Below are 27,831 nucleotides of genomic sequence, written 5' to 3'. Positions count from 1 at the left end.
AACACAGATACCTACAAACATATATATGTGTGTTTGTGTGTACTCAGATGCATATATAAATAAATGAACACAAATTTTATAAGTATATAAAACATATACAATATTTTATAGTATTAGAGTTATATTTAATTATCTTATATATATATATTTATGAATATATAAAAATTTTTGCTTTTCTGTTCACCTTACTTATGAGTGTTTTCCTTTGTTAGGATATTTGGGATAATTTTTTTTCCTATTTTATATTACTTTACCATTTTTTTTTTTTGGCATTAACAAAACAAAAGCCAACTAAAGAGTCTTTTGTTGCACTGTTCTGAATCTATTTTCTTATGAACACACTTATGGTGCAATGAAACCTTTCTTTTCCATTTCCCTCATGGCAACAGAATTATTTGTTTCTTTGAACTGAATGATATTTTATAGTGGTCAACACAATGACAGAACCTTGTTGAAGTTTCCCTTGCAGATTGTGAAGAGCATCTGCAGTAAATAATCATTTGTGTCCACACTGCGGTATCTCATTTTTACAGAGTAGTACCTCAGCAAATCTGTGATGTAAGCAGAGCAATATTGGTAACAATTTGATGCATTGGATATGTCTGCACTACAAATATGATGTTGTATAGTAATATAAGATATCAAAATAAATTCAGTCCGAGCCAATAGAGCAACTGAGGCACATGCTCACCTAGGAGGAATAATACCTGTATGGATGCATCTAAAAGGTACTTGAAGTGCCTTTGAAACCTAACTTGGATTTCCTTGTACTGCAATTCATTATGTCTTATGCAGACACATTCCATGGGACTTCTCATGACAACATCCCATCACATAAAGATATCACAATTTAGCCAATGAAGAATGGAACAGATAAAATATAACGTATTCCTTTTTACTCCTCTTTTCCACTGATAATTGCTTTTAAAAGAAGCATCAAAAAAGTAAACCTTGTAGTAATGATATTTAGTGTTCTAGCATTCTACATGTAGCCAGCTAGTGATTCTATTTACCATTCTGGCCACAAGTGATTAAAAGTGCTTCCTACAAAACTTTTTAGGATTCTAGAAGTTTGAAAGTAGAACAAGTAAAAAGATAAAAAAGTCTTACATTTTGCCCCTTTTCCAAGAGATAACTGATTTTCAAGCTTACATTCAAGAAACTGAGGTGTTTTTCTTCCTTGTGCCACAGGTGCTGTTGTGCGTTTGCCAAAGACTTGTGCATCAAAACTGGCATAATCAAATGGTACTTTCCCAAACTTCTCCTGTTCCTTTGTGCCTCTGGAGGAGGTGAGTGACTGTGAAGTTCTGTAACTGTACTGAGATACCTCAGGCTGCTTTGCTAAATTGGTCCTACAGGAAGGAGGAAGAGAAAGGAGGAGAAAGACAGGAACATCTTTAAATAACCTTTTGACAAAAAGTACATAATAAAGCATATGGTTGCATCTCAAAAAAAAAAAAAAAAATTGTGCTATTGTCACATGTAAAACTTACTGGTAGGTGTATACAAGAAATAAACAACATAAATACAGTGGCTGACCTAGTAATCAAAGCGTACCTTGACTACTTCACAATTCAAAGATGAGAACATAAAAAATTTAGTATTGTTTAGTAACAGTTTGGGATATTTACAAGACAGCTACTAACTTACTGCTGGATTACCTCTGTAAGATGTGGCTTCCTTTATTTATAAAAATTGTCTGGAATTTTTCTAGTTAGAGGACTTTCAGGTTTTTTGAATCACTATTGTTCCCACTTTACTGTGAATGAGTATAGTATAAATATAATATAAGATGATCTGAAATAATTGCTTGTGCTGTTTGGGAGGAATGAATGATTTATGATATGTTATTCTGTTTAGTTAATGTTCAGTAACTACTTGTCTTTAGCAATTTCCTAAGGACTTTTCATATGTAGAGTTAAGGCACGTGCAGTTGGCAGACACATGGACATAATATTCTGTAATGGCTCTGAAGGAACCATTAGAGCTGATCATGTCAATAATCCACAAATTAAAGTGTCCCCAAATAGACCTGAATATAATAGGTTGTAATGGTCGTGGTGCCAATGATGTGCAAATTATGCATGTCTGTAGGGCCCATATAACTCAAACAAAATGCAATTGCAATAAAAAGTGTTTCTCCTTTTTGATGCCATTGTATAAAAAAATAAATTCAACTAATTAAACCAATAAACTTAAAATTAAGAAACTCTATTAATTGTTCTGATCAGGTTACTTGTGTGAAAGTAAGACTTAGTAGAATATATTTGATTACTTGTCAAAAGATAGGTCTATTGTCTTTAATGCCAACCACATACAAAAGAGCCAGCAGAAAGACAGCTGTTTATTTTGAGATACAGTCAGGTTATTTAGCTTTGCAGAGGTTCATCTTGGAAAACCAAGCTACCTCTGCAGCTGAAATCTGAAATAGGTGAAAGACCTAAGCACCAGTCAATAGAGTTTGTGCATAAATGCTTTGGAGAGACTGGTTTGCGAGCATTCCTACCTGTGAGTCTGATCATGGCACTGCCCAGCTTTTGGAGACTCAAGATGGTTCTTTTCCTGGGACATTGCCAACTTTTCAGCTGCAGCAATTGGACAACCAGAAAGGCTATTGAAAAGCAAAGGTGAAGAAAACACAAGAAAAAAACCCAATGTTAAAATTAATTCTTAAGTAAACGAAATGTGTACTGTGGAACCCAATGGCTTTGAACTTCTCTGATGTTCTGCACATCTACAGGAACTGCTACTGCTATAGACCAGATTCATCTAGTTTTCCATCCTTAATGCATAACTGTGAAATCTGTATTTTAGGTGATATATCTGGAAACTGAATCATGTAGGAGTTTTCCACAGTTCAGCTTTGATGTTTTGTGTCTGGCAAGTCACTAGTAAATTTTCTGACAAATGACATTTACTTTATCAGTTAAACCATGCATATATAAGCCTCCCACCGACTAAAATGAAAGTGAATTTGGGAAAAAAACAGGGATATATGAGTGACTGTTACCAAAGAACACATTTTGTCATTTCAAGTTGTGCTAGCCTATTTTTTCTGTTTGCTTTATTAGATTAAAACATGTTTTCTTATCCTATTCATGGGTTGCTCATGACACAGCTGATGTGCTTCGAAGATGACTGGGGATTCAAAAGAGGAAACACAAAACCAAAATATTTGGTGTTCCTTATATACTCTTGCAGACAAGATTGTCATATCTCTGGAAAAAACCTGACTTTTTATACTAAAGATTAGTCACATAGTATGATAATCCTCAATTTCTGTGCTCTCATACAATAACCAATCAATCGATCAGCAAAAAAACCCCAATTCCTCCAAAAATTCAGTTCAGCAAAGAAAGTCGGTTTTGACATTTTTAACGTCCCAAGTTTGTAAGACTGACATTGTATTTTTCCAGAAGCAGTATATGGACTATTTTGGTTTGCTGGCTTCCAGCAGAAAGCACTACTGACAAGAGCTGTGCAGACAGCAGTGGCTTGCTGGAGACAGAGTACATTGACTCTCTGCCTCACCTGCAGTCCAGCTGTGATTCCCCAGCTGCCTGTCTGGAAGGCTTTCCTCAATTTTACTTTCTCCCTGCAGGCAGTAGGTTAAACAGACAGGGATGTTCCAAGCAGGAAGATGGCATTTCTGAGGGTAATAAATGGAGCTTCCAAATGGATTCTAAAATATTCCACTTAAAATTTTCTGTTTTGCTATAAGGTAATGTGCCTTGATCAGAAGTTCCTGCCAAGGACTACCATGTATGTGGTGAAAAACAAATGGGTTTTGGTTTCCACTGGATTTCCCAGTTGTAGCAATAATAATATATTTTTTCATTCCCACCCCTTGTACATAATGACTTTTCATTGAGAAGATTGTGATGAAATTATAGCTTTAAATCACATCTCTGAAAAATACTGGTGGAATTTGCCATCCTCAGTGCTACAGCCATTTTTTTAGGTAATGGAATAAAAAACAATTTTTTTGTTATAAATAATACAGGCTACCCTTGCAGTTAATAGACAGTGTGCAGAGTAGTACATATCATCTAATTCTGAGATGTACCCATCAGTTTGCTCCTGAATACATGTTAGATTTTAAGTGAACAGCAACTTTTCTGATCTACCTTCGGTGCGTGTTGCGATTGCTGTTGACATGTCCTCTTCCAGTACATCCTGGGGTGGGGCACTTTAAAACATTTTCGTGCATGGCAAGAACTAAACAGGAATAATTAAAAAAAAAAAAGTTGATAATAACACACATCAAATAAAAATATATGTATTAAAAAAATACTAACATTTCCTCTGTGGACTCAGATTCTCAGTTCTGTCACATTCTGACCACAGAAGAAGAGGAGAGGAAAAGGACCTACAAAACAGTAAGTGTGGCACCTCTAGCATACATCAGCTTATATTACTGTAATTTGTCTTCTCACATACACATCATTGTTTCTACAGACTTTAAAGAACACAGATGGAAGTTAGCAAAGATGTTACGTCATGACACCCTTTTTCATTTGATTCATACACCACTAACACAATCAACTGGAAAAGGCAGGTGATAGAGGAGCCCTGGGTCACATGGTCATGCTACATACAGCTGCAGTCCCCCTCTGTCTCAGGGAGGCCAAACCCTCAAGCACAGGAAGGCTGTTCATGCATTTTATCAGAGGATCTCAATATGTCCCCTTTGAACCTTTGTACCTTCTGATCATCTGAGCTGTGCTGAAACTACCTGGGACCAATTGGTAATGCGGCCAAGCAGTGGCTTACACTTCCAGTGGTGACTGCAATTGCATGTACATTTCTTATGCCCTTTGCCGTGAATCCCCTTTAGTAAGACTGACATATGTCCGGGTTAAACAATATGTATCTTTGGAGCACAGTGTTTCACAAAAGCTGACTGTTCAGTCAACTGGTTTGTTCTTTTAGGAACAAAATTATAACTTCTTTATTTTTCTTTTTTTTTCCAGCAGGACAGAACACACCTGATTGGAAGTGTGATAAATAACAAGGACTTGCTAATTTTAACTTTTCAGAAAGGTGATGTGAAGGCTTTCCAAATGCAGCACCCTGCTTAACTCAGCAGATGTTTCCATAAATACAGTTTAGTACCAGATTTTAAAAAATGTAGAGGTACGGTTAGGAAGAGGATGTTGGCAAAGTGCAAATATGCTTTTAATTTGTTGTTATGCATACCACCACAATGAACAATCTGACTAACTAGGTTGTATAAGTGGATAATTTCACATTAAGTTTTGGCTTATTATTAAACATTTCATTGCATCGTATTGCAGGATTACGCACGCACACACAAACCAATGTAATCAGAGCAGCACAGTTAGAAATAAGCAGGGAAATTCAGGCTAGGCTGGACATAAAAGGATTAGTGTGATACTAATACATAAGAGAGGGACCTGCTATGGACCAGCTCTGGGATGTACTGATGGAAGTAACCTTTTTTAGCTCAGTGGTAAGGAGGACACTGGAAACATCTCTGCATAAGCATGCCCAGGCCTCTCAGCTGTTGGCAGTGAAAACCAGCAGCCTCGGTGTGTGATTGCGAGCAAATGAGGCCACAGCTCTGAAAGAAGCACGTGCTGTCTGTGTGATGCATGCCTTAGCAAAGGCGTGAGCAAGCAAGGTCTTGAAGATTCATGAGATTACAGTGTGCGGGTCTGCTGGCAGGGTGGGGATAGCTGGGCTCTGATCTTTTTCTTCCCAGGCCTCCTGAGGAGCCTACTGCTGTTTGTAATGCTACTGCTGAGTACTTGAGCCGCACAAGTGTGGGCAGTAGAACTACAGCTATGAACTGGAGGGCAAAGAAGGTGGGATGGCTTCTCTCTTAGTCTCATTCTGCAATCTCACCCAGAAAAAAGGGGTCCTTCTCCAGCATAAGTAAACACTACCCATGATACTGAGCCAGATCCAGCTGTTATTCTGGTCTGCAGGGTGATGATACTCACTTTCTAGTGGCACTCTAACTTTATGTGGACAGCCTGAGAGACTGCGGTGGTGAGGGTACAGCCCAGTCACGTGCCCTGTGCCATCACATCCTGGGATGGGGCATTTGGTTTCTCTCTTTTCAGGCCTGGGTGAATCTGCAGAGAAATCAGACAAGGATTTTGTTTGGTTTTAGCCCCTGTCTGCACTTAGCTGAATGATCCTAGCAGTGTGATAGTCTCTATTTCGTACTTCAGATTTAATTCCAATGCGAAGTTTTTACAGAGACATATGCAACCTAAACATCACTTTAGCTTTTCACACCTTGTCCTTTAAACAATGACCCTCCCCTCCCAATATGCCACTTTATGTGCTAAACTATATACATTTAGGATTGCAGTGCCATTTATTCCATTCAGATCCTAAAACAGGACAGAAGCCACAATCCAATAAGCCGGAAAACTGGCAGCATTAGCCAACAGCAAGATCTATAAAGGAATAAATAAAAAAAGCAGAAACAATCTTTTGCTCTTGTCGTGGTTTCTGTTAATGTCAGACTCCAGGAAGCTGGGACAACCAAATAAAAGCTGAGGTGTGAAACAAACAAACAAACAAACAAAAAGCATTTCAACCAGAAGCCATTCCTTAAATATCACAGATCTCTAGGCTGTAGGTTCTTTGTTAGGAAACTGAATACATGCCACTTTACATTTGAGAGGCAAGGCAAGCAGCTCCCTCTGGTACACATGGCAATGCCGCTTTGTGGAGCAGCCCACAAAGACAGAGAAAACGTGGAGCAGCAGATACCCTTTCAAAGGTGAGGTCTCAGCCCAGACCCACAGCTACCACTCTGTAATGGCCACAGTGCATTCCCCATTTTTGTTTCAAGCACCTAGAATTGTGCAAGAAGCACTGGACAGAAAGCCTTTATTTGATTTCCAATGCAGGATCAAAAGTCTGGGCGAGAAAGGAATGATTTCTGGTCCAGAAATTCTCTTGTGAGAAATCTGGAGGAAGTGGCAGCGTAAATTGCTGAGGATGGTTTTAGCTGCATCTGTGATTGGCTGCCAACAGCATTTGGTGCTGGGGGAGAAAACAGCTGCAGCCAGCACAGTCTCCTTCAAGCTCATTTTTTTGGACTGTGAGGTAGGACGTGCTTTGGGATAGAATCACCAGAGAGAGTTGAGGGTTAAACTTCCTGGGAAGTGTTTAGGTTGAAAAATAAAATAAATAAATAGGGAGGAAAGAAAATAGACTGAGCATCATCAGGAGACCACAAGCTTTTTACAATCACTGCAAATGGAAAGTGCTGCAATAGTGAACAGGAAATAAAGAGGGACCCTGAAATATGATTTAGCATTTCCCTCAGTAATTGAAAAGGTTTATCATTAAACAGATGGATAAATATAAACTTAAGCCATTTTTTCCTAATCTAATATCCAAGAATTAAAATTAAGAGCTGATGGATTTTATGGTGGATTGTTTAGAAATAAAAACCAGTTAATTATATAAAGCGAAAAAATTATGTGCCCAACTACAATCATATGGTGTTTATGCAACCTGAACAAAGCCTAGAGTGTTTTTTCATGAGTGTTACCTCTGAACTCATCTGGAAACTACAACTAATTATAATATGAGACAAATCAGGAAGGGACAGATTCTGCCATTCTTACATCACTGCTCCTTCCTAATTGTACTGTGAGAAAGTCACACTGACACCAATGTGAACCTGGCGAACACACATGACCTCAGCATAAGGAGGGATATCTTTAAAGTTCCTGCATATGCCATTGTCATCTGAGTAAATAAAGGTTCGTGTAGTTTAGCAAGAAGGTAGACTAATACCATGCATGCCCAGCTTAACACACGATAATGAAAAGACTGCTTGAGACACAAAACTGAGATGCATGCATTTGCTTCCCAAATACAACTGGAAATATTTTACAGTTGCAACTCCTAAAAAACCCCTGTCGGTTATCTTTCACTCTAAATGCTTTAGATAACTAAATTACTATAATATTTACAATGTCCAACTCTAATGTAACATTAGAAATATCAAAGTAAATCATTTATCAAAATCAGAAATTGCATCAATTCTGAGGTGACCTCAGTGTGTTTGGAAAGCCAAAATGAAAAGTCAAAGGACAGATGAATGTATTGTTACTTACTACAGTAGGGAGTGTGCTTATAAAATGACATCTCTTGATGTTCTGTAATTATCCTTAATTGAGGAGTTGCATACAAGACAACCCAGTTTACAAATCAAGTGCTGAAAATGGAGTGATGTTCCTACAGGTTTGTAGAATGCCTCAAAACCATCAGAAACAATAAGGATTTTGGAACTTAATGGTGTTTCTGCTGATGGCCAACGGGGCAGAAGAGCATAGCTTGTGCTTTCCTGGCTCAGAAGTGCTGGCTGTTGCAAAATGTAATGCTGATACGCGAAGCAGACAGAACTCGGAAAACACATGGCTTAGGAATTAGGTGGCGTCTTTGGAAGAGGCCAGTTTTTCACCCTAACCTTGCCCTTGTGCACCATTTCAATACCTTCTCTTTTGGCTGCTGAAATTTTGGAGGTATGTATTAGTACCCTACAGAGGAGGAAGCAGAGGAGGAGGAAAAGGAGGAGAAGGACTGTCAGTGCCAGCTACACAGGCCTTTTAGTACCCATTACTGATCATTTCACATAGCAGTTTGGCAGGTAGCCAAGTACCTAGCGTTTAACCTGGTTAGACGTAAGGCACTAGTGTGAAGGTACATAATTAACAAAATTACCACCTAAATTCCAGATTCTTTACTGTTGCTATAAAACCCAGCTCAGAATACTCTATCAGTCACAGGATAAGTGCTTAAGCCAGTAAGAACAGCCAAAAATACTTCCTTACGTTTGTTGCTAAATATCTGTCTCCCACCAAGGTCAATAACTTTGGTTTGTCTCCTTTCCCCTGCTAGATGCTCCAGAAGAAACCTATCCAGTTCCTTGTAGGTGCTGTGAAACACGTGCCCTTGCTCTGCCTGCAGAGCGATTGCTTGCTCTAGCAAACTCAAGTTCCCTTTTGTTTTGTCCAGCTCAACCGACACGTCTGTGGTTTCTGACAGGCACTCGTTGTCATCTTCTTCACTTTCAGGGAAGGGATTCTGAATTCTCTTCTCAAAAGGATCTGGGTGAGACTCCTGGGGTGCTTTCAGCTCTGTTTCTGAGTCACAAAGTGTTTCACAAGGACCGTATTCGACTTCTTCCTTCTTGATTTCTGGGACTTCCAGGATGCTGGATTGATTACACTCTACAAAAAACTTCTGAGTCACATGGGGCTTTACACTAGTTTCTTCCGAGAAATTTGAGGAGCTATCCCACTCATTGTCCATAATTTCAGAGTTACTTTCATTTTCCTCAGATGAACAGTATTTTGGGTCAGGAATAACAGTCTTTTCCTTTCCTTCAGCTGAGTTAATCATGTAACATTCATCAGTGTCATCACTTTCTGTTTTTAAGGATTGAATGCCACTATCATTTAGCTTTTCTACCACTGTTTGACTGGGTGCATCTTTTGCTAATTTTCCCATGTTCACCAAAGATTTGGCCACGGCATCTTGATAGCTGGAGTAGTTGTCTTGTCTTTGACTGGAATTTTCTTGCCCACCCAAATGAGGGGTTTCTTCAGATGATTTTGGAGTACTCTCCTCTGCATGAGAAAAAAATAAGAGAAATATGTTAAGAACAGCTGCATTTGGTATCTTGTAGAAGCAATATGAAGATATTTACCTACCAATTGCCATTTCTTTACTCAAAGGTACTCTGAAATGATTGAACTCACACCAAGGCTGTGTTTGAAATGACTGTGTAGTATCAGGAAAAACCCTTTTAGGATTATATCTACTTTATATTATAGCTCCAACACTATATGGGAAATAAATATCACCATTTCTCACTGATGGTGAACACACATGCACACTCTCATACACATTCATGCAAATATGATGTTCCACACATAGATACTACATATATACACCTAATCTGTATAATACATGCATATATATATATATATACACACAAGTACACACATTTTAAAATTCCTCTGATCTATTTTCACTTCTCCTTCATCTAAGATTCCCAAATATTTTCTCAAAATAGATCCTAATTACTTTCCCAGTCACCCCAGATTCCATGAAAGACCTTGATGGAAAAATCCTCAATACTTTACAAAGGGCAAGCTCCTGGTCACCATTGAAATTGCCATGTTAAATGATAGATCAGGTCATGCACAGGCAAACAGAAATGGTTGTTATGTACAGACTCATAAAGGACTTGTTAAAGACACCACTGAAGTGCGTCCTGTCTTTATAAACATCTTTCTTCAGAAGAAAAGCAGCAGCCAGCAGGTAATAAAGGTTGCATGCAGGAGAGGTCGTCGGTGTGGAAGACAATATGCCTTTTGTATCTCATTTAATTTTTTATAAACATTTCCTCTGACAAGGACACTCAAAAATACATCTCCATCATCTTCCTTTCTGGTAATTATCTCTCTAAAATCAACACTGGTTTTGCCAGGATCAAGTAAATATTGCCATAGTAACTAAAAGCATTTTTGGATGAAGGGAAGAATTTAGTCACAACACTAGCCCCTTCAATAATGCTGATTATAGGGTACATTCTTTTGTTGGGATCTATTCAACATAAACTGAAAAATTTAACATTTTACTTCCTAGAAAGGAGGATGAATAAACAAGCACAGACTATTTTATAAGATGTGTCTGTCCTTTCCCGAATCAGAACTCTAGGTTTAAATAATAAATTAAGCATGGTCTAAAATGCAAATGAAGTTTCTCTCAATAACACAGTGAGCTATTAAGAGAAAGTGTAAAGGGTTATGATAATTTTAAAGTATTATGAACTACAGAAAACAAATAAAAAGCATTTTCAGTGAATATGTCCAATTCATTGAACTATTCTCTCAATCCACTTAACTACCCACATGTGTACAATAATGATTTATAGACATTATACCTAATTATGCATATTTGGGCTGTGTTAGAGTGCCTAACAAAAGCTCTAGAAAGCAACAATTACCTCTGTTGCTTAGCTACATAGTTTAAAATATTCCTATTAAGTGCAGATTATTGTGGAGGGGAAAAGGGGGACAAAAATGCACATGTGCACCACAATGCATTTCACTTTACTGCTGCCAAACTGTTAGCATTTTGGGTCATTTCCAGTTTACATAATTGTTTGGTTCAACTGTTTGTTATATGTTAAAAGAAAATATTGATTAATTCTTATTCTTCTTCAGAAAATTGGGCTCGTGCAGGGAGAGGTGGCCTTGTGCACTGTGTGCATAAAGTTGTATTTAAAAAAATGTCTGTAAACCTTATTGTAACTTTTTAGCAGCTGGTCTAGTACCACACACATTGCAGTATTCTGAGTAAAGTCTGCTGTCTTTTCACATCTCAGCAAGTAAGAATGATGATATGGTTCTAAAACCAACTTTAGTCGAATGAGTTTTTATTATTTGCTCTTCTGTTACTTGGAAAAGAACAGAATCCCATCAATGGGTCATTTCAAAAAGTAACAAGATCCAGTTTAATAGAATTCTCTCACCCTTCAAAACAAAACAAACAAAACATTTTAATTGTAACAAGTCTTTTCAGTTATTTTTCAGTGTGAAAGATGAAAAATAAAAATAGCAGATTGTTTTCCTTAGATAATCCTTTAAAATAACTTTTAAAAGCTATGTTTAAAAATTTGTTGTTGAATCAGTCTTAATGGTTCAGCTGTCCCAGCTTTGCTTTTTACATCTACAGGCTGTAAATTTACTTTTAAAATAATCAAAACTCAGTTTAGTTTACAGTTGCATCAATCCATGAACCGAAGCACTAACTAATCAATAGACAAGAATCATGAGTTCACAATAAAATGAGCAATATTACACTAAGAGATTACAAATTAGCCTACATGGCCAGACCAACTATATGCGTTAGCTGAAATTTGTTTGGTAGCTGCCAAAATTAATGCAAAAGGGAGTAGGTTGTATTATCACTTACACAAGCAGTTGGGAGATGTATTGATATCAAATAAATCTTTCTGAAATAAAATGGATTTTTTTGTTTTGTCTGAAGAGCATGATGCAAATAGGGTTCCCCTACAATTACATCAATGGATCTAACCTAACACTTGCCCTTTTTTTGTAAAGAATTAATTAACTTAGGTTTGTCTGTGTATGGCACAGAGTCTGCCTTTACACCCATCATAGTACTTTCCTTTCATTGAGTTCTTCAAGCTGTGCAGAGGACAGACAAAGGGAAAGAAAAACATATTACTGAAAGCAACTCTAGATAGTCAGGAACCAGGTTGAATCAATACAATGAAAATTTGCTAAAATCCATATATCTAAAAAAGAATATTCCAAGCAACAACAATCCCCCCCATCCCAAAAATACACCAACTCCTACTCCAACAGATTCCCTTCTAATGTCAAGAGATAGAAATACTCCTTGCAGGCTAAATAGGCACTGAGAGCCTTGAAACTTTTTTCTTGGTGAATTTTGCCTTGCAATGTCACCCAATAGAGGGAGACGTGTATCACCTTGCTAATTAATGTTCTCTTTGAAGCTGGGTTTTACAGTGATGGGCTTTCACAGAGATTTTTGGAAGAAACTCCTAGAAGATTTACAATTGACAGCTAACTGAAAACTTTTGTGTATAGAAATGCCACAAAGACTTCCAGTGATTTTGGTAGAATCAGGATTTGACTCTTTATTCTGAAAGACATTCTTCTTCCTCTTTTATGTGTTTTACTGTATTCATATGTAGAAAATTTGGGGGTGTGTGTTTTCTTTTAAGGAAATTCAGTTTAGAGTGGATAAATACATAAACTATTAATCTCAGTTTATCATAGAATCATAGAACAGTCCAGGCTGGAAGGGACCTTGAAAGACAATGTGGTCCAACATCTTGTGGGAAAGAGACCCTATATGAGATTATCTACCATCCCATCCTTCAAAAATATTTGATAAGAAGAATCTGAGTGGAAAATAAAATACCTTTAAACTCCCATAGCAATCAACAACTGAGTGGCATTTGAGCTTATTCTTCAAATGTTTACATACTATCTATGACTACTTATTTCCCATTGTCAGATCTCATTGCTTTTATCTTGGCATGTCTACAGATGATTCCCAAAGTCCTATCCTGATCTCTTCCACTGATATCTTATCCCTTGTATGATTAACTATTTTGGCAGAATATTCTTAAACAAATATGTGAAAACCAATTTTTGATTTTTTTTTTTTTTTTGATGTTTTTGATTTTTTTTTTTTGGTCAACTCAAATATATAAAAAAATGTATTAGAAAGGAAGAGTAATGAAAGCATGTTGTAGTTATATCTTTCTGTCTCCCCTTCCTCATCCATATTTTCTAGCAGGCACATTGTAGAAGTTTCTATAAATTGTTGGATGTGTTTGGCTTAGCAGAGTTGGAATAACAAGTATAAAAGTGCTGAGTCTAATAATCGTGTTAAACAGAACACACAGAGTAGTCACACGATGAAATTGCTTTGCTAAATGTTAAAGTCAACAATGTTTTGCTAAGCATTTTTTATTTTTTTTTTTCTTCCTAAGAGTTCTATATATTCCAGTGAAAATCTGCTCTTCATAAATGTGTTTTTCTCAGCCATGGGCTTAAACTTATTCTTTGACAGAGATAGTGGAGAAGCAGATGCTGCTCCATATCTGACCTGCTGCAGTAGTTGTCTCTCTGTGTGACCTACAAAGCATTTACTAGACCCCGGGAGGAGTTATTGTACAAAATAAATGGAAGTTAAACCTGGACAGAAAGGCACCATTCCAGCTCTCTTAGAAATCAAACATGTCCTGCATCCTGTCTGAAAATACTGTTTCTTATCCCTTCCCGTGGAATTCAGGTTCAAGCCCAGTTCAAGCAACTACCTGGAGTTGAGCTGCTTTTGACGACACTGATCTCTTCCTGTAACTCCGTCCTGTCTTCATTTTCTTCTTTGCAATCCAGGCTGGGGCTGTAGTGGCGGGGTTTCATTAGCAGGGACTTCCTTTTGTTGACAGGAACGCCTGATATCTGGTCTTCGGCTTTTCTCTTCTTAGCCATGGAGCATTTGTAGGCACTGCAATTATCGATGGCCAACGATAGAGAAAAAAAGTGGGAGAAGTGAGGGGTAAACTGTTTAAAAATTTACACCACCCTTTAAGTTTAATTCTAAGTATAAACGTGAGGACTGAGAAAATATTAATTCTCTTGCAGTTTCAGCAAGTTTTATCTAGTGGATATTTAATTTTAGCACAGGTTTTCAGGGCACAGGCAAGTCCCATTTCTTCTCAATGCTGCCAAAGTCTGTTTGGAGGTAGAGGAATGAGGCAGAAGACAAAACCAAAGCAAACCATAACCCAACAGCTTTAAGGAAAGGATGAACAAAATTTCAGTCTGGGTTGATAATCCTGAAAAACAGCTAAGGGGAAAATTATACCACCAGTTGTACTACAACATCCTGAGCCTTTGGGTTCATTACCTTTGTATCAGTATGGATATCCAATCACACACTTCGAGCTCAACAGCATAAACCCTGTGTGAAACACACTGTACCTTGATACTTGATAACATTTTGCAATACAGGTCCCTCTCTCAATTCTAGTCCCAAGCATTGGTTTCATTTCATTAATTCCAGCCATAAAAGCCTGGTGTAAGCTCTACTCAGCTCTACTCTGTATAGGTTCCTACAAAAGGCTACTCATCTCACTTAAAATTAGATCTATATGATAAAGAGGGGGAGCCATTCCCTGGGAAAGGTCTTACCCAGTCCAGGTGCCTAATTTTCAGATGGCTGACATGAGAAGAAATGGTAGGATTTTAAAGAGGAAGACCTTTAGCAGATTTAGTATAATTCTTTAATCTCCTAATAGATCCACATATTGATCTGCATATTAATTTGTTTCTACAGATATTTAGCCAAGACTTTGTCATCATGCAGTTGATCTGTATGGTGTATAGGTGTTACAATATATGACATATCACTAAAGAGGCCTGAACCTTCAACCCTCTTTTCTTAACAATTTTTCATGGAAGTGATTTGGTATGATTTAATTTTTCTCTCACACACAGTGTACTAAGAAATTTATGTAGTATGAATAATAGTGCTCATGTTATATCTGTCAGGGATGAAAAAACTACATATATGGATCTGTGTAATCCACTCCATGGTTTCTCAACCTTATGTACCCCCAGGGTGCATCACAAATCTACACAATGCCCTTAGGTGTTGGATTTTGCATTTGGCTGACTGACTTAGCTGCAAGATTTGCAAAAAAAAACAAAAACAAAAAACACCATGTATGAAGAGAACTCCTATTGGTTACACATATTACAAGCTCAGCAGCATAAATTAATCCTTCCAAGGTATCTTATGTGCACTAAATTGGCTCAGGTTCTGATTGTTTTGGATGAAAGCATATGACTAACTTGAGCTTTTTGTTAAAAAAAAAAAATAAATTTGGCTAAGTACCTTTTTGGCAATACATCATTGCAAACATAAAGGATATGGAAATACAAAGATCTGCGTTTTAGGGGGACTGCTAAAATTCCACCATACACATCTCAAACACTGGATATTCTTGATCTTCTGAAAGTTCCTGGGCATCAGGAATACTGGATGCTAAACACGTGCTGTAGTTGAATATAACATGGCTTCTATGTTATTTCTCTGTTTATGAGTAGACATTAACGTGATTATCATATTGAAAATCAGAATCACAGTAGTATCAGTATCTCACTGGAAACAATGCCCATATAAGAGATATCAGAGATGGATGTAGTGTGGAAAAATATGCTTGCTTTTTTTTTTTTTTACCACGGCACGTTGTTCCAGGAAAATTGTATAAATGGCAAAAGTTTGAAAACCCTTTATGTACAATTGTTTTCATCAACCCAAACCTTCCCTACATTTGGTTTTGATCTTTCTCATTTATTTGTCAAGCTCCAAGTTTCCCTCCAGTAGATACTGTGAACATGTTTAGGACATGATGAATTTCCAGAATTTAATTCTGCTCTGGCAAAGCTACAACTGTTTCTTACACAAGCATAATCAATAGATTTTGGGAGAAGAAGGTCCAACTAGATCACGTAGTATGCCCTCCTGTGAAACACAGGTCACAGAACTTCATGTAGTTCTTCAGCCTTTATCCTGCAGTTTGCCTGCAAGACTTCACTAACCCAGTCCAGTTAAGGGACAACATGGTAATCTGATAAATTCATTGTAGTGTTCTTTCTCACTGAGTACAATCTTTTTCCAGTAACATACTGTTACAAGCCCCGCCCTGTGGAGTGGCATGACAGTTATTAAACATGTTTTTTTCACCACAGCTGGAAAAGATAGTCAAACTCAGATGTCAGCAGACCACGGCAAAGACCAGTGTGGGAGAACTGCTGCCACCTGCCACTTGCAGATCTGCTCTGGGAAATGTGAGCACGGGAATCCCACCAGGCTGTAACCATCACAGTTTACAGCAGTAAATCAAGAGCTCCTGCATCAGAGTCAGGACAGAAGGCCCAAAAATCTTTCTGGAAGCACACTATTCTTGTTAGAAAGTTTCTCCTCTATGAAAGACTGATGCATTAGCTTGTTCTTATTGTATCTTTTTCTGTATGTGAGTGGCCTCTCATCCAGATTTCATCTATAGTTTCCATCATTTTAAAAGAAGGGAATATCTGAGATTTAACTTCTAGTAAAATCATTGCTGACACCTTCCACTTCAGTTACAGCAAGATGACAAAACACAGCTGTCACCTATATCCTAGGAAGTTCCAATTGCTCTCCTTACTCCAGGAAGAGATTTTTCAGCTCTTGCTTTTGCTTGTGGTTTTTAAACTGTTGGTTCTGAGCTTTAACTAAAATCTATTAGTTTGCAAAAGCCAGTTTAAAGATCAATAATATATCAGCAATTCCTCTCCTTTTCTATCTTCTTACAGTGCTTAAAATTAAAAATGAAAATAAAAACAGAAAAAAAAAAAACAGGAAAAAAAAAGGCGTAGCTTTTTCAAGTACTTACATATGATTTGTTAAGGATTTGATAATGGACAATGGGAATTTATGTACTATGAAAAGAATATATTTATGGCTCTGTTACATTCATGTCATGCCAATTTCACCTGTGCCTTTAAAAGTTTCTATTTCTCTCTTTCTCTTATGTGCATTCATACATAGACACACATGTAGGTTATCACAGATTTGTCAAGCTGTAGTTTGTCAAATGGTAAACCTATAATTTAGTTTCTCTATTACTCTTCTCCTAAATTCAATGTCTAATAGTTTTGTTGCTATTTATCAATGGCCTGCTTGTTGTCATGGAACACTGATTCAACTGTCAAGGTTATTTGGTAATCTGAGACTCATAAAATAGGAGAAGCTCTTTTTGTTATGAGCCCAAAAGCCAATAGATGTTTTGCATTTTTTCCCCCAATTTAACTGTACTTAAATTTCATGAATAACAAATAATTTTTTATAATATCTACAATGAGCAAATTTTTTATAATTATTTCTTTCAGTCAATGATTCAGTTACCAAAACCAGTCTTGTGTCAGTTATCATAGTGTGAGTCAATAAGTTAAAATCTAAGACACTAAGACCTCGTGCATATGCAGAAAAAAACACCCGTGTTAAATCTTTTGTATGTATTTCATACCTAAATCCTTCGGGGTGGGGGGTGTTTCTTACTGGGTGTTTCCCTTTCCTTTATTTCTTCTCAGATCACATCTTGTAGGCACTGGTAGTATGCAGGCAGTACTGCGTATTGGCTCTCCACCACTCAGCAGTGCTTCAGAAATAAGTTTTAAGTAGACATACAGATTTTCTTTAAAAATTGTCTTTTTTTTTGTTTGTTTGTTATTAGTTCATTTAAGTGATATATCTATCAAGCCTTCAACCCGACCTTTAACCACTTTGTAGTGGTTAAAATCTAGCAATGATTTGTTGCAGTCAACCTGAAGGCAAGACCTCCAGATCTCTGGGGATTTTTTTCCTATTCATAGCAGGCAAAACCAGGGGTACATTCAGCCTGAAAACTGACGTTAAATAATGCTTGCAATGGATGCCATGTAAAATAATAAGACCAGAACACGCTGAAGCTCATGTACACCCCTTAGATTCAAGAGAGAAAATTAATGCCTTTGAATATCAAGGCACTTACATTTATTGCCTAATACTGTTTGAGAATCCCACTCTTCATGTGAGTTTGTGCAAGAATAATTGGTGACACATTTTAGTTGCAGAGAAAATAATTTTCAATTCTTAACCTGAATTGTATTTTGACAGTTTGCCTAACTATTGAATTTCAATTACATGAGACATCATCTTCTGATGTGCAGAAGCATTTAACTTCACACTAGTAGTTACAAGGAGGAGGTTAGTCTAACTACTCCTTAATCATATTGCGATTAAAGATGTTACCAGATGCTTTTCACCTTGATCAGGTTTTTATCACAAACTTTCAGATGCCCTAGGGCACTGTAGAAGTCAAATACTGCATTTTCCTTACAGGAGGGAAGAGTTGGCATTTGAAAATTCTGGGACATTTGCCACTCTAAGATGAACCAGTAACTCACAAACATCTGTCATGGTTGGGCTTTATTCTCAGAATTTTAAGACTCTACTGAATCAGAGGTACCCAAGAGGAACAGAAATTCTGTTCACCCCATCTCAGTCTTCTTTTATGGCAGTTTGTTTTCTAAGAAACAGATGAGCTAAATTCTGTCTAACTCTCTAGCACAGTGACTTCCAAAGGTTTAGGCTATAGCTGTAAAATTGTCTGATCACCAAACATTACAGAAAAATCTTAAGTTCCTCTTAAAGTGATGATCAGGGAAATATACTAACAGTGGATACAGAAGAGGAATGAGATATATATATATATATATATGGAGAGAGAGAAGAATATTTTGTACAATGAAGAAAGTAAATTGCATCACTTAGGATCATGGATACTAGAATATGAAAGTTACAAGGTTTATGTCCTTGAAAAAATAACATCTAAATAGTAATTCTGTTTATTCCATTCTAAAATCCATATAAGGTCTGAATGCAAAACTAAACAAATTCTTACAATGCACATAAAGAAAATTACTTGTGTATTAAAGAAGGACTTGGTCAATCCCCTTTTTTTTTCTTAAGATAGACACTCAATGAGATGCTTTTCATCAGTGAGAATGGCAGTTGAAGGAAAGGCTGTAATGACTTAAACACACTTCTGTACCCTGCAACCCTCAATCTCAGAAGAATCCTTTACAAACCTTCTATCTTGTCTGCAGTATGGATTAATATGTTAATTAATACATTAGTATTTCTACAGCACTGTATTCTGATGTTCCATTCTGCAATGTACTCACCATTTCCAAACATTTTTCTACTCAGTGTGATATGATACTGTGCTTACAGATGTTTTACAAGTCCATGAATTTACCCCTGAATAGTAGAACATGCTGGGATAAAAGATATCACCATTTTACCTACTTAGGAAAAGTAAAAGTAAGATGTGTAAATTGTCAGCTGGGGGAAAACTGCATGTCCAGAAACAACTGCTTGCTTTGCAAATTATAGGTGGTAACACACACTAGCTGAAGAACTTCAAGGAGTAAAACTGCAACTGAGAAAATTGCAATCAAGTGTTGAGCTGCAATTTGTTGTCAGTCTGAGTTAAATTAGAAAAAAAAGTTTTCTTTCCAATTATTTTAAATAATTATTATAATTATTAAAATATATTCACAATTATGCAAATGAAAACATATGGCTTTATGTGAAAATATTAAAGAAGGACATTTGTTAACAGAACTCTGATACGAGCTTTTACAGATTAAATTTTGGAGGCCAGTCCTTGTAAAGGACCACTTCATTCTTTTCCCTTACAAGAAGTTAAACATGTATTTGCCCAGATTGCTAATCTGGAGCCAGAGTTATTGACATTAATGATTTTTTCTATGCTATCAAGTAAACCAAGCCACAGTACTTTTAGATAATTTATAACATTTGGACTCCATGACTGAGTGTGTTGTATTTCACTGATTCAGACTAGGAGGTGAAAAATAGTCGGAAAAGAACTCCAGATGGGAATTCCTGAAAAATATATTTGTAAAAGGATTCATCAGGTAAAAATTGTTTCCTTCCATCAACGTTTTGAAGCATTAAAATGATAAGAACTTAAAGCAATATAAATGTGTTGAAAAAAAATTACTCTTCATTTAGACACAGAGAATTGACAGTAACAAAGCTTGGAACTATCAGGACTTACTTCAACAACAATTAAAGAAAATCTGACTGATCCTCATTTTTAAGCATCACATACAACAAAAAAAATTCTCGTCATCCCTTTGCAACAAACTTATACACTTGGCTTCCAAGTTGTATCTGTGACAGGGACAGAGGCTTTTCCTGTGCACTGTAGCAACCATTCCAGGGTTAAAGGACCTTCTCCAACTAGAGAAGTTTACTACCATACATGGGCAATCCTCTGTTTTATAAAATGCCAGCATTGTGAGAAGTTCAGTTCAGTGCTGGACAACAATGAAATGAATGCACATGAGATAAAAATGGGAAAAATATAAAAGGGAAATTCATATTTATGAACACTAATACAGAGCAAAATAAGACCAGTAACTTGGGGGTATTGAATTGTCTTCTATATTTAAAAATGAGGAAAAAAGGAACAGAACTGGACAGATAACAATGTGAAGAAAATATGATATCATACCTGAAAACTGGCTGGATCAAGATTTTAAAAGATATATTTTATTTGAAAAAGACATAAAAGAAAGGATCTTTCATAGCCTTGTTAGTGAAAGAGAATTTATTAGACCCCATAAGAAGAGACTGGAGAGAAATGGGTAATGGTGTTGAATAATTATGTACTGAGCTTGGAGGTGTTTCAAACACTAAACTAAATGTTATAGGCCACCTGACCGAAAAGAACAACTGGACTGTGAAATGATTGAGCAAATGCAAAGAAGCAGGTAAAAAGAGTGGAGCAATGGTAAGTCAGCAGTTATGGTGAAATACACCACGCCTCAAGCTCATGTCTCTGTGATGCCAGAGGGTCCAGGACAATAATTTCAGGCTGCAATAGGGTCATGAAATGGCTTGCTTATTTTTTTTTTTAAGCCTACTTTTATTATTATTTTTTGAACTCTAGGTTACTATTTTTAACACAATTCTCCCCAAAGAAAAAGCAGCTCAGAGGGGGACAGCAGAGATTCAACTTCTCTGGTTTTCTTTTTTTTCAGTTTACAAACTAGTAGGATCATGAGGATATTCAGATCATATAAAAATAATGTATATAATCCCTCAAATTGAAATACTATGTCAATGAAGCAGATGACTTCTTCCTGGTGTCATTCTATAGCTCATAAATTAAGAATTCTACATGGTTAAAGTTGTATAGTTGGATCCTTTTCTAAAAGGTAAGCTATTTTTAATAAGAGTCAGTTTAGAGGAAACTTACCTTTTATTGTGTGGAGCCCAAGAAGTTCTTTAACTCACTAATATGAATGAATGCTTAAGATCTGGGCCAAATCCATCCTCCCTAGCCTCTTTTTCATTTACTCACTCAATCTGTCCAGGTTCAGTAGGTCAATAAATTCCAGTGGGACCCAAGCCAAGAATTTGGTTTAGAATGGATTAAGTTTCTAGGCAAATCTACAGATCATCCACACAACCTTTGCATCCAGAAAGCCTTGCACACAAGTGGTCAGCCTGCTAATGCCAGTAACTACTTAAATAAAAAGCATATTGGTAACTACAGTCTGGTTAAAGAAGACATAAAGAAGATAGATAAGCTTTGTGGGGCTTTTTTGACAACAGACAATAGGACTGTAAGCAGTCCATTGTCAGGAGGCAGTATCTCCCTTTAATGTAGCAGAGAGTCCCATGGCTACATTCTTTTCCTTTCTTTGCTATCTCCAGGCTGTACACAGTCTGTTTCAGCTTGCTTTTGCTTGGCTGAATCCACCCTTAACATCAGTCAGATGCAGCAATTCAGCCAGCCATAATATTTAACTCATGATTGATATATATGAGGCAGAAGTTACCGGTTGGCGTTTCCATCTCTATATGGCTTGCGGTCATCTACAGAGAAAAGGTCTGCCATAAGAGGAAACAAACATTTGGGGCTCTAATGTTCTGATGCATTCTGTCATGCAGCAGAAGGCATGAGGGCATATGCAACTCTAAATTTCTGTGTGGGGTTGGGAGGATAATATTTACTGAGTGTTGATAAACACAGAAGTTGTGATGGGGAAGACAACAACTCCTGCAATAGATTAAATGACGTAAAAATTTTGGTTCAAGGCAGGGAATATTCTAGGATGCAACAAGCTCTCAGGTAGAAAGAAACTGAAAATAAATATCTGTCAGTCTAGCAGCCACAATAAAGTGATGCGAATTTAACATATAGTCTAAAACTCTTGCAGAAAAAACACACATTGAAACTAAATAATAATAATAACATTAATATTAATAATATTATTAATATTTTTAAATATTAAATTGAGTCTTTAAGTAGAACAATTGTAAAACCACAATAAAATATAATAGCAAAGAGAAAAGAGACACTGACACTGCCAGTGTTTGCTAGAAATGAACATAATAAACATCAAAAGAGGTCTACAATACGCTAGAAACATACCTAATGCACTTGTTGAACAGAGCTACAAAACTCACCTATAAAGCAAATGAACATAAAGTATCAACTAAAGTTAAACTAAAATGGAAATCTATACATGAAACACAGCCTTTAAATGTTCTAAATAAACCCAGTAAGAAAAGGTAGAGGTCACAGTGCATAGATCAAAGGTCTGAACATGTATAGGAAATAAGGAAATTATGAGTCATAATTAAAAGCTCCAACCTCATTTATCTCAGACGGATCATGAGATACAGCTCTTATTTCAAACATCTTAGTAGTTATTCAGAGTAGTTCACTAAATACTTAAGTCAAATAATATTGTGGCTTGTTTTACTTTATAACATAGAAAAACACCCTATCAACCTCAGGGTAACCTGCTAAATGTTAAAAGTCATTATTTGTGGTCATCCAAACTATATGTTATCATTTCTTCAAACAGTGTGGAGGTTCTTGTTACCTTACATTCTAAGAAAATCATAGTGATTGTTCAGTGTTTATTTATGCTTGAATGTTCAATGTTTTTTATTGAACATCAACTACAAAATCATTTTTCCTTAGCAAAAAACATAGATTTTAACAGATTCTTTGAGGAAAGTAATAATGGCTGGCATATCAGAAAAAGTTTCTCAGAAACTAACAGCATTGTCAGAAAAGAATAGTAAATGAACAAGATTTAATGGGAATTTAAGAAAGCATGAGTCATGGCATTATGACAGACTTGCTTATACCAGAAACCATGGAGTAAGAGGAAGAGGTTAATATTTCCAAAGCCCCATAACCATTTCCCTTTCCACAATGTCTGAGGTAGGGAGGAAGTTCCTTTTCCAAGCTAAAGAGCAAGCAGTAGATACTCTTAATTCATCCTGTTGACAGACCTTGAGAATAGGTACTCTTAAGGTTAATGCCCACTGTTTAACTGAAGATCCGTTTTCAATAGAAACAGCATGATACAGATCTTTAACTCAGGTGAAATGCCTAATCTAATGAATCATGGAGAAGTATTGACTTGATGATCTCGGAGGTCTCTTCCAACCCAGTTAATTCTGTGATTTTATGATTCTATGATTTAAATGTCAAGGTGGCACAACTCTGTCCCGGTCAGTTACCATGATGGGGAACACTGGGGAGGAGAGATGGGAGTGTATGCTGTCAACATTAAATCTTCAATTGCAAAGAAAATTGTTTTTGCAAAGCTCAGACACGTCTGGCAGTAGCTATAAATATTGACCATCTTCATTTAACATCTACTACTAAGTGTATTTGAATTCAGAGACACAATTTGTTTCAGCAAAACACATTAAGAACTGTGAGGGTCCCACATTCTCTGCCAGTGGGAGACAGATGAGACACCAGGAAATTCAAGAGTCCACCTCAGTTTCTATTCCAAATGTACTTATTCAGGATTATGACAAATGTGCTTTACCACAACAGTTTCCAGAAAATCAGAGTCTATGACCAACTCCTGTGGAAACAGAAGCCAAGACCAAAGGACAAACCTGACAGTTTTTCCAGATGCATGCTAGGAAAAGCTTTTTCAGTCTCTGTCTCTCTTCTAGGTAGTTCTGTGAAGAGTACTATGAATGTGATAGCTACACAAATCAACCATAATCTCAGCTCTTAGTGAGGAATAACTTTGAGTCTTTTTGTATGGTTTTGTTTTATGTGCCCACTTCTATCATCTAAGTGATAGAAGTGGGTACATAAAAGCCTTCTTAAAAAAAGGAGGTTTTCACCTCCTTCTCCAGTCATCTGCCATGCTACTGCTTTCTTTTCATACAAGTACTTCTTAAAAATCTGCTTACTCTATGAAGCTCAGAAAAAGAGTATAACAATGAATAATTCCTTTCTAAATGCAGCTAGGTATGCACATTCTTTCATGCCATGAACTTTTCCTGAGTGGCCAAATTATCTTCTACCTACCAAATTCTTCACCTCCATTCAGACTACTGTCTGAAACAGAGTTCAGATATAATCGCATACATATAGTTTACTAGTTCTTAAAGAAAACCAGCAAAATAGTCTACACAGTAGAGTAAGGAATAACTACTTCACTTAGAAAAATGCTTTTTAGTATGCTGTCATACTAGTATACTGTCATTTATGTGGACATACCTCTTAAAACATTATTGGTAAAGGTAAGGAAAACATTTTAGTAACACAGACCTTCTGAAATGCTTCATACCTTTGCTTGTAGGGTTGCTTTGCTGGTTTCTCACCCTCCTAATCAATAGACAGCAAGAAAAGGGTAAAGTATCCAGTTACTCCTCCTATCAAGGAGACATCCAGACATCTCTGCTCTATTACTTCCTTCTCTGCTAAAGCGTTCAAGATACTGATAACTCTATACACTTGCACGGAAAAGTTCTTCTCTGAATATCTAAAATCTCTCACAACACCTGGAACAAGAGTTCCATATAAGAAAGGTAACTTTCCTTATTTTTGAAGAAGTGATGAAGCACTGCAGAGAGTAAGGGGATGTGTAACTATTCCCGCTGAAGAACAGGGCTACTCTCCATAACTTGAAACACCAGTACCTTGTGGAGTCTTCATTAATCATTAGTGACAGAAGCCAGAAACACTTGTTTTCACCTGTATCTAACTCAGAAATGATACCCTTTCTATTCAGATACGGACTTAGCCAAACTGATCTATGCTTTTGCAATCCTGCACTCAGATCAATCCAGTTTGCTCTTCCTTGGTCTGACCCAGATGCCACTTTATAACCTACAGATGGTTCATTGTACTGTATCCCATCTGTTAAATAAAACACAGTAATGAGAATACATCACTCCAATATTCTTCACTTTCCTTTGGTTTCCATTCTAATCCTGAACACAGCTGAAGGTCCTGGTCCTTTCAGTGGTCCATGACTAAATCATCTAAGAGAAGACCTCTTCATTCTGCTTCTTGCAGAAGATGGATACAATGAAGCTTCTATGCCCAAAAGGTGTCAGATTCAAACTTGAATGTATGGGACAGAGATCTCCTGGCTCCAGCACTCACTTCTACCACATATTGTTGTTTGCCATGTTTAGCTAATGATAAAAAGGCTCATCTTTGCTTAAGGTAATTTAACTACCAATGAAATCACCATAGCACTACATTCCTAAATAAAAAATTAAACCATGTTTTTAATAAGTAAATAACTAAGACTTCAAGAAGAAACAGTTCTCTTCTGAAGGACTTGTTAAGTTTAACATATTATGCTTCAATATTACAGGGTATGCAGCAGATACAGTAAAATAACCATAATAAATCTGAACTAGTAACACAGCAGTGTTAGCAGTATTCATGTTTAAAAAAATTTTTTATATGATATTGAAACATGGGATTCCTTAACACAGATAATTACATGAAATCAGTGTAAGTATGACACATAAATAATTCTGTATAGGTGGTTAGTACCTGGAAGAAAAGTACTGTCCTCTGAAAACTCACTGCAGTGCAAGAAAATTTTTAGTTATTTTATTAATCAGAAAAAAAAAAAAAACCAACAAAAAAAAACCAAAGAAACACCAAAACCACCAAACCCAAAATCCAGATTGCCCTATAAGGTAAAGTTTTTCTAAAAATATACTTTTTATGCAGAAAGGTGATCCTACTTCTCAGGAGAAAATGGATATAACAACAACATTAGACAGTTTTCTTGGTGAAATCTTAGCTTTCTTGAAATCAAAATACTTTTTTGGCTTTTAACTCTATTAAACAAGATTTCAGTGCCTGAATTTTAGAAGAGAGAAATTTTCATGCATTATTGAATCTAATCAGTGATTGAAACTCTTTGTTTTGCTTTTTTTTATTTATTTCATTCTCTACTTCTGTGGAACATAAGTTACAGAATAAGAAAAGGCTAACAAATGCTCTAGAACCAATCAATGTTATGAAATTAATAATAATACAATATAAGCATGTAAGCTTATGTAGTGCCTTTCATGTAGAAGTATCCCAAGGCACTTCGTAACAGAAACTCAATAAGGAGTGCAAAAGTGCTTTGTCAGATAGGATAAGCCAGGGGAAAAGGGGAAATTAATTAAACATGGATTTAAATTTCTCAGCCAACACAGCATTTAGAACCTTGGTCAGAAAAGACAGTGGTTTCAATATCTGTATCCAGGGAACATAACAGACTATTTCAGTCTTTAATTCTTGAGGAACGTTCAGTAATTTTGCCACAATAGTATGGATATGACTAATAGGAATGCAGTCCATTGGCTACGTTTCCAAAAGGGAGCCCCTGCCTCTCTCCCTCTACTTTTTCATGACAAATAGGTTCATAAAAGTTGATCACCTGACTGGTATGCCAGTAAAGTCACTTGACTGCAGAGATACCCTGTGAGGAATTTGGTACTGTAGAAATCAGAAATACCAAGTAAAGAACTGGACAATGCTGTTTAATATGCTGTTTAGTTCACTATTTTAAACCAATGTATGTTTCCTTATGGAGGTAGTCCACATCTCTGACAGAGTGATCTCTGACACAGTAATTGCTAAGACAACATGTCATCATCATGGCTAGGCTTCGCAAACGAAGATTTGAGGAGACGACATGTATTTCATAGGGAAAAACAAAGTTGCTTGGGAAAAGCTATAGCAATTGATAATACATAAATTACAGCTTCCATGATGTTGCAGAAACTTGTACATCCTCTATTTTTCAAACATTTTTCTCTTAGGAACACATGGACCATCCTCATTTTTGGATGACTGCCTCTTCGGATTAATGCATCCTTCTGGTGTATAAATTAGGGATGCACAGAGGAAAAAGGAGAAGCACTAAATCTCAGGAAACTGAAGCCATACAGAAAAATGAGATTCAGAGTAGAGCTGAATGAGTGACTCACCATGAATAATTTATCCAAAAAGTTAGCCTACACTTCTGTTCATGGAATATCTATAAGAAGCTTATAATTTCCTCAGTTTTATCATAAAACAAAGCCTTAAAATATTGTGTGTGTTCACTGAAAATAACTTCTTGTAAATATATCATGTCCTATCTTAAGAGGTAGTGGCATTTTGGTTGATCAAATAAATCACATGATGATGTTTCTGTTCCCTAGATGGATGAACACACAAGCATGTATTTTGGATGCCTGCTGTCATTAAACAAGCAGCTCAGTAGCATGTGATGAAAAGTGAGTGTAGGGAAAATAAGTTAATTTTAAAAAAATCTCTAAAGAGCTTTCTGCAAAAACGTTTTCAGT

The 27,831-nt window shown here is 36.5% G+C and overlaps 1 protein-coding gene across 4 annotated transcripts in view; it reads right to left on the bottom strand.

Moving 5' to 3' along the window:
- ST18 (ST18 C2H2C-type zinc finger transcription factor) overlaps positions 1–27,831 on the bottom strand; it is a 166,540-nt gene that overhangs the window by 36,855 nt on the left and 101,854 nt on the right. For 3 of the 4 annotated variants that reach the window (XM_050328284.1, XM_050328301.1, XM_050328308.1), the window contains 6 exons: positions 13,886–14,076; positions 8,829–9,626; positions 5,967–6,101; positions 4,128–4,218; positions 2,507–2,611; positions 1,111–1,352 (listed from right to left, as the gene is read on the bottom strand). In XM_050328284.1, coding sequence (XP_050184241.1) covers positions 1,111–1,352; positions 2,507–2,611; positions 4,128–4,218; positions 5,967–6,101; positions 8,829–9,626; positions 13,886–14,076 — 1,562 coding nt within the window. The remainder of the gene's footprint in view (positions 1–1,110; positions 1,353–2,506; positions 2,612–4,127; positions 4,219–5,966; positions 6,102–8,828; positions 9,627–13,885; positions 14,077–27,831) is intronic. The other variant, XM_050328293.1, reaches the window with a different exon arrangement.

The sequence above is a fragment of the Myiozetetes cayanensis genome, unplaced genomic scaffold, assembly GCF_022539395.1.
Source record: "Myiozetetes cayanensis isolate MyiCay16 unplaced genomic scaffold, myiCay2020 scf1, whole genome shotgun sequence".
Classification (NCBI taxonomy): Eukaryota; Metazoa; Chordata; class Aves; order Passeriformes; family Tyrannidae; genus Myiozetetes; species Myiozetetes cayanensis.
This window is presented reverse-complemented; position numbering and strand designations above follow the sequence as displayed.